Below are 17,226 nucleotides of genomic sequence, written 5' to 3'. Positions count from 1 at the left end.
TACCTCAGATTACAACAGGATTTGGACCAGATGGGCCAATGGGCTGAGAAGTGGCAGATGGAGTTTAATTCAGATAAATGTGAGGTGCTGCATTTTGGGAAAGCAAATCTTAGTAGGACTTATACACTTAATGGTAAGGTCCTAGGGAGTGTTGCTGAACAAAGAGACCTTGGAGTGCAGGCTCATAGCTCCTTGAAAGTGGAGTCGCAGTTAGATAGGATAGTGAAGGCAGCGTTTGGTATTCTTTCCTTTCTTGGTCAGTGTATTGAGTACAGCAGTTGGGAGGTCATGTTACGGCTGTACAGGACATTGGTTAGGCCACTGTTATAATATTGTGTGCAATTCTGGTCTCCTTCCTATCGGAAAGAATAGAAACCTGAAAGGGTTCAGAAAAGATTTACAAGTTACAGGGTTGGAGGATCTGAGCTACAGGGAGCTGAACAGGCTGGGGCTGTTTTCCCTGGAGCGTCGGAGGTTGAGGGGTGACCTTTATAGATGTTTACAAAATTGGGCATGGATAGGATAAATGGACAGTCTTTTCCCTGGGGTCGGGGAGTCCAGAACTAGAGGGCATAAGTTTAGGGTGAGAGGGGAAAGATATAAAAGAGACCAAAGGGGCAACTTTTTCACTCACAAGGTGGTAAGTGTATGGAATGAGCTGGCAGAGGATGTGGTGGAGGCTGGTACAATTGCAACATTTAAGAGGCATTTGGATGGGTATATGAATAGGAAAGGTTTGGAGGGATTTGGGCTGGGTGCTGGCAGGTGGGACTAGATTGGGTTGGGATATCTGGCTGGCATGGACGGGTTGGACCGAAGGGTCTGTTTCCATGCTGTACATCTCTGACTCTGTGACATCTACAACCCTTCCCTCATCAATCAACTTTCATTTCCTCAAAGACTTCTATTAAGTTGGTAAGACATGACCTTCCCTGTGCAAAACCATGTTGCTTATCACTGATAAGCCCATTTTCCTTCAAATGTAAATAGATCCTATCCCTCAGTATCTTCAGTAGCTTCCCTACAACTGATGCTAGGTTCACCGGTCTATAATTACCTGGATCTTTCCTGCTACCCTTAAACAAGGGACAGTGTTCTCCAGTCCTCTGGGACCTCATCTATGTTCAAGGATGCTGTAAAGATATCTTGGTCATCACAGTCAAACTCCTAATAGTACCACTAGGCCATTACCTCCCCTTTAATGGAAATTCTCACTTCCTTCATGAAAAGCTTCATAGCGAGATACATTTATTTAGCATGACTTAAACTGAGGGAATAAACTTTTTTACTTTTAAATACACAGCAAATAATTTCCTATCAAAATAGTTCAGTGAAATTTTGAACCCCACTGTTACAGTTTATAACTTTTTTTCTTTTCTCCTCTGCCCCAACATCTAGAAATGGCAGCGCAGATTCTTTGTGTTATATGAACATGGCTGTCTACGTTACGCTTTGGATGAATCGGTAAGTGAAGTTTCTTCTTGGTTGATTTGAAATATTCCAATGCTTTAATCAGTACGTTCTTAACTGAAATGGATTTCACCATTTTTGATACTTTTTGAAATGAAAAATAATTGCCATATAAATTGAAACATTGTTTTACAAAATGTTAGTTTTTCTGCTGAATTGTTAACTAACCCCAGGTGTCAGTAAAAGAGAACACTTATTAGTTTTGCAACTGGGGACTTCAACTCACAAGTAGCAATGCGATAAATTTTATGGCTACTGGTATGTTATTTTAAAGCGTAACTATTGATGCATAAGCATAATGCTGAGGAATTGTTTGAATGTAATAGCACATGGAGATTATTGTTCCTGATTCTCTTCAGTTTTGCGAAAATTTTATTTTATTTTTTGCAACTATACATAGTCATATAGAGATGTACAGCATGGAAACAGACCCTTCGGTCCAACCTGTCCATGCCGACTTGATACCCCAACCCAGTCTAGTCCCATTTGCCAGCACCTGGCTCATATCCCTCCAAACCCTTCCTATACATATACCCATCCAAATGCCTCTTAATTGTTGCAATTGTACCAGCCTCCACCACATCCTCTGGCAGCTCATTCCATACACGTACCACCCTCTGCATGAAAACGTTGCCCCTTAGGTCTCTTTTACATCTTTCCCCCCTCACCCTAAACCTATGCCCTCTAGTTCTGGACTCACCGACCCCAGGGTACCTAAAATTTGACAATGTCCATGTGTTGAAATGATGCATGAATTGTAACTCATCATTTGAGTTTGAAGGATGGTTTTGAGTAAAATGAAAATAAGGAGAGTTCTTGTCAACTATAGGAATTGAGATTTGGTTTGCACACACCAATCTTTTTGAAGGTGGCAGAGCAAGTGAATAAGGCTTTTAAATAAATAGACCAGTTCCAGGGCTTCATAAATCTGAGTAGAAAATGTAAGAGCAATTACTTTGTTTGCTTCATAGAATCATTGAATCCCTACAATGTGGAAATAGCCTTTGGCCCAACAAGTCTACACTGACCCTCCGAATAGTAACCCACCCAGACCCATTCCCCAATCCTATCATCATGTATTTACCCCTGACTAATGTCCCTACACATTGCTGATCTCTATGGGAAATTTAGAATGGCCAATTCACCTAACCTGCACATCTTTGGGTTGTGGGAGGAAACCCACGCAGACACTGGGAGAATGTGCAAACTCCACACAGTCACTCGCCTAAGGCTGGAATCTAACCAGAGCCCCTGGTGCAGAGAGTGAGCGGTGCTCACCACTGAGCCACCGTGCTGCCCTGTTTATAGTTGCTTCAAGGTCAGTACTGATTTTAGTAATTTTCAAAAGTTAACCACATATATATTTAAAAAAGAACAATTTGTAGGACAAAAGACAAAGAGGAGGAACTAATAGAATAGCTCTTTGAAAGAGCTAGAACAGATTATGCCCTAAAGTGACAGGATTAGTGAGACACCTTTTCTTCAAATGTATCATGCTAGAGAGAGACAGAGACGCAGTCATTGAAGCAGTATAGGGAAGGTTACAGGCAGGGCTACTGAAACTGGTGAAATGTTGTCAGGCGAGGCCAGGATGGAGGCACGTGGGAGCTGAAGCTCAAAGTCAGGTGGGGTGAGACATGAGGAATGGGCTGCAGGAAGAGAAACTGATGTAGTTGGGGGCTGCATGAAATGGGAAGTAAGGCTGGCAAGGCCGATTCAGCTCTGACCTCATCCTCCTGTGAAAATGTGTTTAGTATGTCTTTTTGTAAATACTTTGGTTAATTTTTATGTCTGTGGTGCCAGTTTAAATTCTGTTGTCACTGGACCTCTTGACACTTTACAGATGCCTGGGAGACTTGGTTTATTGGGCATAAGAGAATGTGAGGTTTGGGTGTGGAACTGACTATTTATTTAATCTGTCATTCGCTATAAAGTGCCTGACTTTAGATTTTACAACTGTTTATTCTTGCATTATAGAGTCATAGAGATGTACAGTACGAAAACAGACCCTTTGGTCCAACTTGTCCACGCTAACCAGATATGCCAACCTAATGTAGTCCCACTTGCCAGCGCCTGGCCCATATGCCTCCAAACCCTTTCTATTCATACACCCATCCAGATGCCGTTTAAATGTTGCAATTGTACTAGCCTCCACCAGTACTTCTGACCGTTCATTCCATACATGCACCACCCTCTGTGTGAAAAAGTTGCCTCTTTGGTCTCTCTTATCTTTCCCCATTCACCCTAAACCTATGCTCTCTAGTTCTGGACTCCCCCCACCCCAGGGAAAAGACCTTGTCTATTTACCCTATCCATGCCCCTCATGATTTTATAGACCTTTATGCAGTTACCCCTCAGCCTCCGACGCTCCAGGGAAAATAGCCCCAGCCTACTCAGCCTCTCCCTATAGTTCAAATCTTCCAGCCCTGGCAATACCCTTGTAAATCTTTTCTGAACCCTTTCAAGTTCCAGAACATCCTTCCAATAGGAAGGAGACCAGCGTTACATGCCGTATTCCAAAAATGGCTTAACCAATGTCCTGTACAGCTGCAATATGACCTCCCAACTCCTGTCCTTGATACTCTGACCAATACAGGAAAGCATACCAAATTTCTTCTTCACTGCTGTGGTTCTGTTCGCCGAGCTGGGAATTTGTGTTGCAGACGTTTCGTCCCCAACACAAATTCCCAGCTCGGCGAACAGAACCACAACAACGAGCACCCGTGCTACAAATCTTCTCTCAAACTTTCTTCTTCACTATCCTATCAACCTGTGACTTTACTTTCAAGGAGCTATGAACCTATACTCCAAGGTTTCTTTGTTCAGCAGCATTCCCCAGGGCCTTGCCATTAAGTGTATAAATAAATATTTTTAACGTTATCACCTTTCATAAATAAGTAGTCATAGAATTTGTAAAGCAACGTGGTTACTTCTTGCAGCTTTAACTTTCTGGATAATTAATTAGCGAGATTTGCATTTAATATTCATTTTAGACTGTTTTTGATTATTTAGACATCTAAAGTCTTGGAAGTAAATATTTAACTTGTTCTGTGTGTTGTGTTCCAATTGGTATTCCTGCATCTTTTTTGCTTTTGCCTTCCATTATTGTGTATTTGAAAAAAAGCCCCTTTTGCCATCAGGTCCTGCAGCGGGATTTGAATAGGAGTTTCTTGCTTGGGCCAAGGTGTTACTGTTCTCCACAGCTCACCTTTTAAATTGGATAATGATAAGGAAATAGATCAATGTTTTTGTTGTGGAGCTAAGATTAAGGTTAATCTGACGGATGTGATTCCATGTAACAGTGGTAGAGAAAAATGTCTAAGAGCCCTAGAATGAGGGACATAATTGAAGTATGAGATGATTTGGGACAGAGAGCAGGAAAACCCCTTTCTACATACTGTTATGACCTGGTGGAGTATTGTACATTAAGAATTATAATTGAAGCAGGAAGTACCTCTGTACCAAAGAGGAAAATAAAAGGATAATTGAGTAAGAAATCGTATCTGGTTGGTTCTGTAAAAGGAACTAATTGGATCAACGATCTGATGTATTGTTGTATTTTGGGCTCAAAATGTGCACTGAAATAACAACAACAACAACAACAACAAAGAGCCACCTAATGTGTAGCAACTCTAATGTAGGAAGGCATTCAAAGTCACATCAACAGTGTTATCAAGGTGATGACCAGAAGCTTGTTGGAGCATATTTTAAGGAGTGTGTTTATGGGGAGGAGAGAGGGGAGTTCTTGAGCATGAGATTCAGATGGGCAAAGAGCTACCAAAATGGGATGGATTTAGAACTCTGCTGCTCTCCACTGTTCGTGTTAACAATGAGTTCAGATTTGGAAGGTTGTCTTGCCTGGAGAAAGTTGCATGAAATATTGATGGACAAGATTGTTAATGAATTTCAGCACATGGTCATTATTGCACATTGAATTTGTGCCAGCTCTCTGGAGCAGTCCTTCGAGTGTATATCCACTCCTGCTGAAGTAATTGATACTCTCTGCTTACATGACTCTTGTAGGTATTGGGTTCCACACTATGAATGCTTGCTTTTAACATGTTTTGAAAAGAGAAGTTTTTCTCATATTCTTGTCCCAAATCCACCTATGACTCTTGCTTAAAGTCTTACATTTGTGTCTCTTTGTCTTCCCATCTTCAAAATAAGAATGAATTGGAAAGAAAATGATTTAGATTAGATTCCTTACAATATGGAAATAGACCCTTTGGCCCAGCAAGTCCTCTCAGAGTAAATCACCATTCCTCTAGCCTATATTTACCCCTGACTAATGCACGTAACACTATGGGCAATTTAGCATGGCCAATTCACCTGACCAGCACATCTTTGGATTGTGGGAGAAAACAGGAGCATGCTGAGGAAACCCACGCGACACTGGGAGAATGAGCAAACTCCACAAAGACAGTCACCCAAGGCAACAACCCGGGTCCCTGGCGCTGTGAGGCAGCACCACTGAGCCACCATGCTGCCACTGACTTGGTACAATGAGAATTGATACAATTCTGTTTTAATAAGTGGAAGTAGCACTTTATTTGTTAATAATGGGTAGCATGGTAGCTCAGTGGTTAGTACTGCTGCCTTGCAGCACCAGGGGCCCAGGTTTGATCCCAACCTCTGGCAACTGTGAGGTTTGCACATTCTCCCAGTGTGTACATGGGATTCAAACGGGTGCTCTGGTTTCCTCCAACAGTCCAAAGGTGTGTAAGTTAGGTGGATTGACCATGATGAATCGCCCTATAGTTGAATGAGCAGGCTTATGGGTTAGCCATGATAAATGTGGGATCACAGGGATAGGATGGGATACTCTTCAGCAGGTTGATGCAGACCCAATGGGCTGAACAGTGTCTGTGTCCACTGTGTGCATTCTGTGATTTTTATATGATTTGTTGAAATGGGCTTGACTGGGGTAGGGAGCAAGAAGTTGCTCCCTCTGGCTTTGCACTCCAGAATTGGGGCCACATACTCTGGATCAGGGCAAACCTTTCTGATTGGGGTGAGCAAAAATCCCATCATCCAGTTTCAAATCTTTGAATGTCCTCAACAGAATTGTTGCTCAGAATTGCATATTTTATTTGAAATCTAAACTGCAAAATGGAACTTTGGACTGTTGTTTTGATGAGTTTTTATTTTTCAACTCTTAAGTAGAATAATATTGTTCATTTATTGCTTACACAAGTTGTGTAACTTTTGACGGTGCTGTGTTTGATATTTTTGAGGCAAATGCCTCTTGGGTTGAAAATTTAAACTGTCCAGCAACAACTTCTGGGATGATGAGTAGCAGCAGTTTGTCTCAAAATTGAGAAGAGCAGTAAGCCATACCTCCAAGTGCTTGCAAGCTAAGCAGGATCTCTGTTTCTCTGAGAGTGGAAGAAAACTAGTATTAAAAGACTCTGGAAAGATGTTTTTACTGAAAACTGAGTAGCTATGACTTAAGGATTGCTGTAGTTGACAACAGGAATTCATACCAAAAGAACTAAGAAAGTCACTTCATCAGATTGGACTCTTGATAGATAGATAGAATTTGTTCCTTTTTTAGCTTGTGTTTTCTACCCGAATATTTCTGCAGAACTGTCTTATTTGTCTGATAGGTGATTGAATAGGTACATGTTTGAATTTGAATGGGTGTATTTTAAGTTTACATGTTTAGCAATTGATCAATTTTGCTCCTTTGTTCAAGGATAAGTTTGTTATAATAAGTCAGTTGTTTTTGCTTGTTGATGAAGCACATTGAGTTTTTCATTTATGATGGCCACAGTTGAGCAAATTAAGTATCCTCACATTTGATAGTCTTGATAGTCTTCACATTTGTGGTGATACGTGGGATAGTGGGACTTGGTTTCCAGTGCACTTCCCATCGGGGTTCTGAGAGCATGGCGTGACCGATTCTTCAGATTAACAGGTGGATATCGACCAGATTAGTCACTTCACCAACCCTCCTAACCATCTGGTATGGGTCATTTGAACTGCTTTTTGAAATTGAACTTGTAAGGGTAGTTACACTTTGTCTTTTGCTTGAAATATTCTAGTTGCATAATGTTGTCTACCTATCCTTTCATCTTTGCCTGAAAGATTTTTAAGTGCTCTTGCACTACTTTGCATGCTCCTGTGAGTCTCCTTCGAAGCTTGGGTATACAATCCAACATTGAGGGACTGTTACTTTGTCTAAGCCTCCTTATGAACAGTTTTAATAGACCTCTTAACTTTTGGCTTATAGATGATTCAAATAGATTAAACCCAGTAGACTATTTTAAGGCAATATCTGGTAGCAAATAATAATAAAAAAAATAATATTTTGTTCCAGTCCTGCACATAGTCAGGGCAGTAAGACTTGACCATTATCATGTACTTAGTAGTATCACACAGACTCCTTTTTTTTTCTGGACGGTGTATAGTGGAGTTCACTTTTTTAAATGCCAAAGTAACATGTTCTAAAAGGTTTTTTGACATGCAGTCAGACCAAGGATCCAATGTTATTTCCGTTGTTGGACCATAAATTATTAAAACTTGGGTGAGATGATAATCTAATGGCATTATCACTGGACTGTTAATTCAGAGAGGAGAAAGTGAGGTCAGCAGATGCTGGAGATCAGAACTGAAAATGTGTTGCTGGAACAGCGCAGCAGGTCAGGCAGCATCCAGGGAACAGGAGAATCGACGTTTTGGGCATAAGCCCTTCTTCAGGAATGAGCCCTGAAGAAGGGCTTATGCCCGAAACGTCGATTCTCCTGTTCCCTGGATGCTGCCTGACCTGCTGCGTTGTTAATTCAGAGACCCTGGTAACGCCTAGGTTTGAATCCGGCCATGACAGATGGTGGAGAAAGTGAGGGCTGGAGATCAGAGTCGAGAGTGTGGTGCTGGAAAAGCACAGCAGGTCAGGCAGCATCCGAGGAGCAGGAGAATCGATCGCTTTTGGGCATAAGCCCTTCAAATTTGATGTGCTTTTTTTAAAAAAAAAAGTAACTAGGAGTCTAATTTCATTGTTGGGAAAATTCATTTGGTTCACTCATGTCCTTTTTAGGGAAGGAAACAGCTATCCTTACCTGGTCTAGCCTACGCAGACTGCAGACCTACAGTAATGTAATTGACACTGTCTGCCAGTGATGCCCATAGACTTATGAATGAATAAAATTTCCACCACTATATTAGGTGTACTTATCCTCCAAAGGAGTAGGTTTGGAAATCAGTTGTCATATCTATAATCATAAAGTACTGATGGCCTGCTTTCATTTTCAGTATGGTCCTACACCATCTACGAACACTGAATAAATGGTTCTTCAAAAATGAGTATGGTATTAAAGATGCCAGTTTGATTACTTTGAGGTTTTCCCACTATCTGACATGGATGGCATATTTTACAGAAATTGTAGCATCGTAGAATCCCTACTGGATGGAACAGGTCATTGGTCCATTGAGTCCATACCAACCTTCTGAAGAGCTTCCCACCCAGACCGACCCCTGACCCCCATTCCCAGTAATTTGCATTTCCTGTGGTTAATCCACTTAGCCTGCACATCTTTGGACACTCTGGGCAATTTAGCATGACCAATTCATTTAACCTGCACATCTTTAGGCTGTGGGAGGAGACCAAAGCAAACTCAAGTGGACATGGCAAACGTACAAAATTCCACACAGTCGCCTGAGGGTGGAATTGAACTGCCTCCCTGGCACTGAGGTGGAAATGCTAACCTCTGAGCCACCGTGCTGTCCTTATGAGGTCTTGGGCAAGTAAAATACCTGTTTATTGCTGCTTGAGTTTTCTGTATGTTCTACTGTAGGATTTCCTGTACTGCTACTCAATGTCTTCTTCCTATAACTGGATTTTACCACTATCTGATGAACAGTTGTCTATTTCTCATCTGCAGATGTGTGAAGATATTTCTACTTTCCCATCCAGACTTTGTTTGTAATATGATGGTGCTCTGGAACTCCATTAGCTTTTATTTCATTGTATGCTGAATTGACTAACTCCTGATCTGCTTTCTGACCTTTGTTAAAAATGACACAAAGTGCTTCTTTTGAATTATCCCTCTCTCTTTTGCTGAAACAAATACCTTGAATCTGTTCCTGCTTGAGCCTCACTCATACTTGGATTATAAGCAAAGCTGTGACTTTCACTCCAGCCAAATCATTACCGAGGAATAAGTCAGCTTTGTGCATAGGTGATTTCTGAATAGCTCCTACCATCACTGTTCAGGACATAAGGTCACATTCCAAGTGAAGAGATATGTGCTCTCCACTACCTGTTGTTAAGACTTTTAACATTGTGCACCCTTGAGAGGAATAAAAAGCCCCTTTCCAGCAAAGGAGGTTTAGTAGCTCCTGAATCTCTTTTTTTTAGCCTAATCTTTTGAAGAGAGAAGTTTTACCTTACTTTCGCTAAAAATCTTTATAGCTCTACTTTAATCACCTTTCCTGTCCCCTCAGCAGTGTTTGCCTTTGATTGTGTTGCCAAAGCTGCAATTTGATCTCTAGTATTAGAGTTCTTTATTTTGGATTTTTTTGTGAACCCCAGTAAACCCCATGGACTTTCCATGTAAATTCCAGCATTGAGTGAAGGTGTTCCACATTTTCACAACAGTAACGCAGTGGGCCTTCAACTGTCCCTTTTCCCCCCCCAGGGCTTTCCTTTCTGACATGAAGAGATCTTGTAGCATTCCAACTGTTTCTTCCCACCCTCCTTTTTTTTTAATCCTAGTAATTTGTCTTCCCTTCACCGTTCTACCTTTTAGGATTCTCCGGAATATGGGTGTGACAGGGAAAAAATGTTTTTTTTTGTTTTATGTGTGTGCTCATGCTCATTAGCCATCTCTGCCACATGTCTTGCAGTTACAACCTCCTGGTTTTCAACATAGGTTGTAATCATCCAAAAGTAGTGATTTCTGGAATAATTTTATCTGAGGATTTTGCATATGGTATTTACTCCTAATGCCAATACAGCTAGTCAGAAATACTTTATTGTTTCAACTTCATTGTAGATTTTCCCAGGCTGATCAAATTTCAACTTTTGCCGGTATGCTTCAGGAACTAGCTCATCCACTCCAATAGCCTTTTTATAGCCTCATAATCCACTGAGACCTTGTTTGACAGTAATACATAAATCTTGTGCTCTACCTTTTAACTTGCTTTGCATGGCAGTTTCCAGTTTTCCTTTTTATAATTTCTTCTGTTTTTTTTTGTCAAATAAAAAGAATGATTTGACATCCTTCACAAATTTTGATAGGGCTGTATAAACTTAAATATTTTTCTTACAGGATTTGAGATTGTGGCTAGAGTTTTCCTAATCAGAGCCATCTTCTGCATATGAAGTCTTTTGTTTTTTAAATCTGCGCCCTCCTGTGCTGGTTTTATTTTCTGAATTTTCTCTATCTTTTCCTCTCTCCTGAGTCTTTAGTTCCAGATGTTATATTCTTTCGTTTGTTACATAAGTTGTGATTCTTTTCATTCAACTTCCCTTTATTGCTTCAACTGCTTTAGCTGCAACTTATTTCTCACTACCTCAAGTAATTCACCACTTTTCGTACCTGTTCCCTTTTGTCTTGCCCTCAGTCCCAAATGCTATGGACAAGACTGAGGGCATGACTTTCCTGATGAAGGGCTGATGTCTGAAACATCTATTCTGCTCCTCTGATGCTGCCTGACTTTGCTCATTTGCTAATTAGTCTACTGCAGTGCTTTTTCCACATTTCTCCCACACAGCACCATACTCTCGACTCAAATGCTACCAATATAGAGTCAGAGTCAGTCATAGACTCTGCAGTCCAACCAGTCCATGCCGACCATGTTCCCGAATTAAACGAGTTCCACATACCTGCGTTTGGCCCATTATCCTCCAAACCTTTTCTATTCAGGAACTTGCGCAAATGTCTTTCAAACATTATAACAGTACGTGCTTCCACCATTTTCTCTTAGTTCATTTCACATACAAACCACTTTGATTTGAAAAAAAATTGCCCTCATGTTCTTTTTAAAACTTTCTCCTCTCACCTTAAAAATATGCACCCCTAGTTTTAAACACACCCACCGGAGGGAAAAGCTCTTGTCATTCATCTTATCTATACCCCTCATGATTTTATAAACCTCCAAGGGCACCCCTCAACCTTGCTATGCTCCAGTCTTTCAAGTTCATTTTAATGTCTTAAACCATCCATTTCTGGCAACATCCTGATAAATCTTTTCTGAGCTCTCTCTAATTTAATAATATCCTTCTTATAACAGGGTGACCAGAACTGGACACAGTACTCCAGAAGAGGCCTCACCAATGTTCTGTGCAACCTAAACATGACATCTCAACTCATTGAGGATCTGAGCAATGAAGGCAAGCGTGCTAAATGCTGCCTTCTCAACCCTGACTACCTGTGACGCAAATTTCAAAGAACTGTATATCTGAACCTCTAAGTCTCTGCAACACTGCATAGAATGAACTGGCAGAGGAGATGGTGGAGGCTGGTATAATTACAACATTTAATAGGCATCTGGATGGGTACACGAATAGGAAGGGTTTAGAGGGATATGGCCCAAGTGCTGGCAAATGGGACTAGATTAATTTGGGGTATCTGGTCAGCATGGATGAGTTGGACCAAAGAGTCTCTTTTCGTTTTGTACATCTGACTATATGACTACCCGATGCCCTATCATTAATTGTGTCAGTCCGGTCCTTGTTTGCACTGTCAAAATACAATACTGCCCATTTATCCAAATTAAACTCCATCTGCCACTCCTCAGTCCATTGACCCATTTGATCATGATCTCTTTGTAGTCGTAGACAACCTTCTTTACTGTCAACGATGCCATCAATTTTGCTGTGATCTGCAAAATTACAAAACATACCTCCTATAGTCTCATCCAAATCATTTGTATAAATGGCAAACAAAAGTGGACCCAGTACTGATTCCTGTGGAACACTGCTGGGTCACAGGCCTCCAGTCCAAACAAACAAACTTCCACTTCCACCCTGTTTTCCTAGTATAAAGCCAATTTTGTATCTAATTGGCAAGTTCACCCTGAATCCTGTGTTCTAACTTTGCTAATAAGTCTACTGTGCAAAAACTTGTTGAATGTTTTGCTGAAGTCCATATAGATGATGTCTACTACCCTGCCACCTTCAATCTTCTTCATCACCTCTTCAAAAAAACTCAATCAAGTTCGAGACATTAATTTCTCACACAAAACTGATTGTTCCTAATCATTTCTTGCTTCGTCATATGCATGTAAATCCTATCTTTCAGAATCACTTCCAACGTGTCCACCAAGGTTGTCAGACTCACCGATCTGTAGTTCCCAGGCTTCTCCTTGCAGTCTTCCTTAAGTAAAGGCACAACAATAGCACCCCCAGTTCTCTGGTGTTTCACCTATGTTTATAGATGATACAAACTTTCTGCTAGAAATCGTACAATTTCCTCCATAACTTCCCACAGCATTTTGATTAGGTCCTGGAGATTTATCTACCTTTTTGTTTTGTAAGACCTCCAGCGCTTCCTGTTTTGTAATGTGAGCAGTTTGTAAATCATTAGTTTATTTCTGAGTCTCCAGCCACCATTTCTTTCTCAACAGTAAAAACAAACATAATCTTCATTTAATAAGTTGCCCATCTCAACACACAGACAAACTGGTTGATCTTCTTGGCGGCCTACGATCTCTCTCGTTTCTCTCTTGCTCTTAATGTATTTGTAGAATGTTTTGGCTGATCTTTAATCTTATCTGTCAAGGCTATTTCATCTCCTTTTTGCCTTCCTGATCGTCTTAAGAATGCCCCTGTCCTCAAGTAATTCAGTTGATTTAAGCTGTCTGTGTCTAAATGGTTTTTTTACTCTTGACTAGAATTGCTATCATTCATTCATCTATTGTTCCCTAATCTTATCAGCCTTGCCTTTCATTCTAACAGGAACATAATGCCTCTGAACTGCTATTCTTTTATTATATTTGATCTCTACATATTTGCTTCTCAATTTCCCTCTGACTACAGTACATTCCCATCAAGGTGATCATCCCTTATTTCTAACTTCAACCCATGTATTTTCACTAAATGCCTTCTCTAATTATACCAGTAATGTTTTCCCTAGTCAAAAACGTCACTCCCTCTCCTCTCTTGTCTCTCTTTCTATCCTTATAACATCTAAAACCCAGATCATTGAACTGCTAGTGTTGTCCTTCCCTCAGCCTAGTTTCTGTACTAACTATGATGTTCCAGTTCCATGTTACTGTATGTGCCCTGAGTTCACCGATAAGACCTCTTGCATTGAAATAAATGCAATTTAATTCTTCAGAGTTACTCCCTTTTCTGACTTGGGCTTATATGTCCTTTCTAATTACAGTACAACCTTGATAGTCCGAAAATCGATGATCTGAACAAGATCTCAAGGTCCCATTAAAAAAAAAAGGCATGAGGCAGCTCAGCATTGGTATCGGTTAAATGGCATTATGGTGTGCGTTGCCGGATAACCGGGAAATGTTCAGATAACCGGCACTCCTAAATTACGGCTTGTTTACCATCAGGTCAATTATCTGAACAAAATATTCCCCCCCTGTCTCGTTCAGATAATCAAGGTTCTACTGTAACTTGTTCCTTTCTGATTCCGAACCATCTTCATCTATCTTTCTGTTTTCACTGTTATTTAGCACCCCTGTATAGAACTTGATGCTGGAAGTAAACCAGTGATTACTATTTAGAACTTAGGGAACATAGAACTGAAGCGCAGGAATGGGCCCTTTGGCCCACGATATTGTGCCAAACGTAATGTCAAACTAAACTAATACCTTCTGCCTGCCCTTGGTCCGTAATCATCCATTGCTGGCATATTCATGTGCTTACCTAAAAGTCCCTTTAAATGCCATTATTGTATCTGCCTCCGCCACCCCTGGCAGTGCATTCTAGACTTTTGGTGTTTTTTTTAACATTCTACTTAACCTCATATATTCACTCTGCAAAGTCCTTAACATTTCTCTAACTATATGTTAATTATCTCTGATGTTTGTTTAGCTTTTGCAGAATGTTCTTATTTTTACTCTTTGACAAATCTATGGCCTTTGTGCCTTTATAAATTTGGTAACTCAGTCTGGGGTACCACCTCCATCTGCAGGATAGTTTTAGCTGCTTCCTGTGTTTTGTAGCAGGAGAAACCTGGTATCTAACCCTTTTTTTTAAACCTTTACCAATTAAAGTAAATCCATGTTTAATGTTCCATTTACTGAATTCAAAATTCTTGCACAAGGCCCCAAATGGGAAGAATCTGCTGGATATTGAACCCTGTGTTTTCACAACCTATTTATACACTTCACATTTATAAACAACCAGTTGAATCACTAAGATAATTAACTTGCTTGACTTTTGCCACTATCTAGGATAAAAGCAAATCTCACCAGGTTCCATCAATAAACAAGCTTAATTATAACAGATGTATCCTTTTAATATGTGCCAAAATAGATTATTCCTAATATGCAAACTTACACTATATAGTACCTTTTTCATCCAAAATCTTTCATTCAGAAATAGACAAGATAACTCTGCAGAGATGTGTGGGTGGAAAAAAAGTTGATGAGGAATAAATTCTATGGATCAAGCATCCAAATCACAGAATGAGGTGATTTTTCTTAAAATTCTTGGCTTATAGTGATGATATCATGTTGATTGCGGAAAATCATCAATTTGGTAGCTAGTCAGTTGGATCGAGATGTTTACTTAAGTTAGAACTGCTTTTCAGTCGTTTCCATGCTGCTGCTTTTTTCGTCAGCTACTGAATTGATCATCAGTGAACAACATATTGCCAAAAACTCTGCAATTGAATAAATAGGTAACAAATCCTGGAGCCACAATATTTTAATTTGGGGGCATGGTGGTTCAGTGGTTAGCACTGCTGCCTCTCAGCGCCAGGGATTCTGTTCAATTCCAGCCTTGGGTGACTATTTGAGTGGAGTTGCAAATTGTTCCCATGTCTGTGTGGGTTTGCTCAGGATGTTCTGGTTTCCTCCCACAGTCCAAACATGTGCAGGTAAGGTGGATTAGCCATTCTAAATTCTCCATAGTATCCAGGAATGTGTAGATTAGGTGGACTAGCCATAGAAAATGCAGGGTTATAAGAATGGGGGGGATAAGTCGGGCTGGAAAGCTCTTTTTGGTGTGTCGGTGTGGACTAAATGACCTGCTTCCACATTGTAGGGATTCGAGGAATTTACATAGTGTTTTTGCTGTAATTCTGTTTTGAGGCACTTCACAGCATTATAAAACTAAATATGGCACTGCGACACATATATTAAGTCAAATAGTTAAGAACCAAGGGGTGAACTTGGTCAAGGAGGAAAATTTAGGAAGTCCCTTGGGGAAGGGTAATATGGTAGGTGGTACGGTGATAGAGAGATGCAGGGAGGTAACCTAAACATCAGAAGGTATGTTCTTGGAGTATTTCCAAGAGGTTGGAGATTGAGAAAGGGAGGTTCCAAGCCAGGGAGAATATGAAAATAAGCATTTGTAATTCGAGGCATAATCCAACCTAGAGTCATATAGGTCAGTGATCCCAGGATGGCTGAACCGAATACAAATTGAGTTAGGACACAAGCAGCAGAGTTTTGAAGGTTTCAAATCAAGTCTGCAGAGATCACAAAGGCATGGATGAGAAGAGCTGGACATTGTTGTTAGTCTGGAAATTGGTAGTCTAATGATGGCACAGATATGTGCCTTAAATTTCATCCATGCATTTAACACTGATTGCAGAATAGAGAACTAAGAAGAAAGTTGAAATGTAGGTCCCCAAAGCATCTTAATATTCCTGAGATTACTAAGACTGCCATGAGCTAGTCAGTAGAAACAACAGGATATTTAGGATGAACATGTGACTGAAAAGATGGTGTCAGGAGAGTTTTCAGATTCATGGGACATTGGGACTAGTTCTTGGGGAGATGGGATTTGTACAAACTAGACTAGTTACACCTGGGCAGGACTTGGACTGATGCCCTTGGTGGGGGGAATACTTGGTCGACTGGTTTGGGAGGGCTTAAATTAATGTGGCAGGGGGATGGGAACCAGAGGAGGCAGGTAGATATAGAAATTGAGGGAGGTGGAAACTAAGGCAAATATGACTTAAGAGCAGGCAGGGAAACACTGCTGAAAAGAGCAGGGGAGGTGGTCTGAAATGCATGTCTTTTAATGCGTGAAGTATAATAGGCAAGGTAGATAAATGTAGAGCTTTGATTAGTACTTGGAACTATGACATTATTGTGATTACGGAGACTTGGCTGAAAGAGGGACAGGAAACTGTCCCAGGATTTAGATGTTTCAGGTATGATAGAAGGGAGGTAAAGGGTTGGGGGAAGTTGCATTACTAGTAAAGGAGTATCTCACAGCTGTACTGAAAGGTAGTACATCAGATGACTCGTGTAGTGAGGCAATATGGGTAGAACTCCGGAATAGGGTAGGTGACATCACAATACAGGCCTTCCAACAGCCAATGGGCGATAGAGGAGAGAATATATAGACAAACTTTGGGAAGATGTAATAACAGCAGGGTTGTTGTGTGTGATTTTACCTTTTTCCTATATTGACTGGCACTCACTACATGCTAGGGGCTTGGATGGGGCAGAATTTATAAGGACCATTTCAGGAGGGTTTTTTTTTTTTTGACACAATATGTAAACAGTCCAATCAGAGAAAGGGTTGTACTAGATCTGGTTTTGGGAAATGAGCCTAGCCAGGCGAATTAAGTTTGAGTGGGGAGCTTTTTTGGAGTAGTGGCCATGATATTATGAGTT

General features: G+C 40.6%; 1 protein-coding gene across 1 annotated transcript in view; it reads left to right on the top strand.

The window, feature by feature from the left end:
• The window catches only part of LOC122562338, a 410,892-nt gene that overhangs the window by 77,846 nt on the left and 315,820 nt on the right, over window positions 1–17,226 (top strand). The window contains exon 3 of the mRNA XM_043715214.1: window positions 1,399–1,464. Within this exon, the coding sequence (XP_043571149.1) occupies window positions 1,399–1,464 (66 nt within the window). The remainder of the gene's footprint in view (window positions 1–1,398; window positions 1,465–17,226) is intronic.

Source organism: Chiloscyllium plagiosum, chromosome 24 (assembly GCF_004010195.1).
Source record: "Chiloscyllium plagiosum isolate BGI_BamShark_2017 chromosome 24, ASM401019v2, whole genome shotgun sequence".
Lineage (NCBI taxonomy): Eukaryota > Metazoa > Chordata > Chondrichthyes > Orectolobiformes > Hemiscylliidae > Chiloscyllium > Chiloscyllium plagiosum.
Note: the sequence above shows the minus strand (reverse complement) of the source record. Positions and strands in the feature narration are given on the sequence as shown.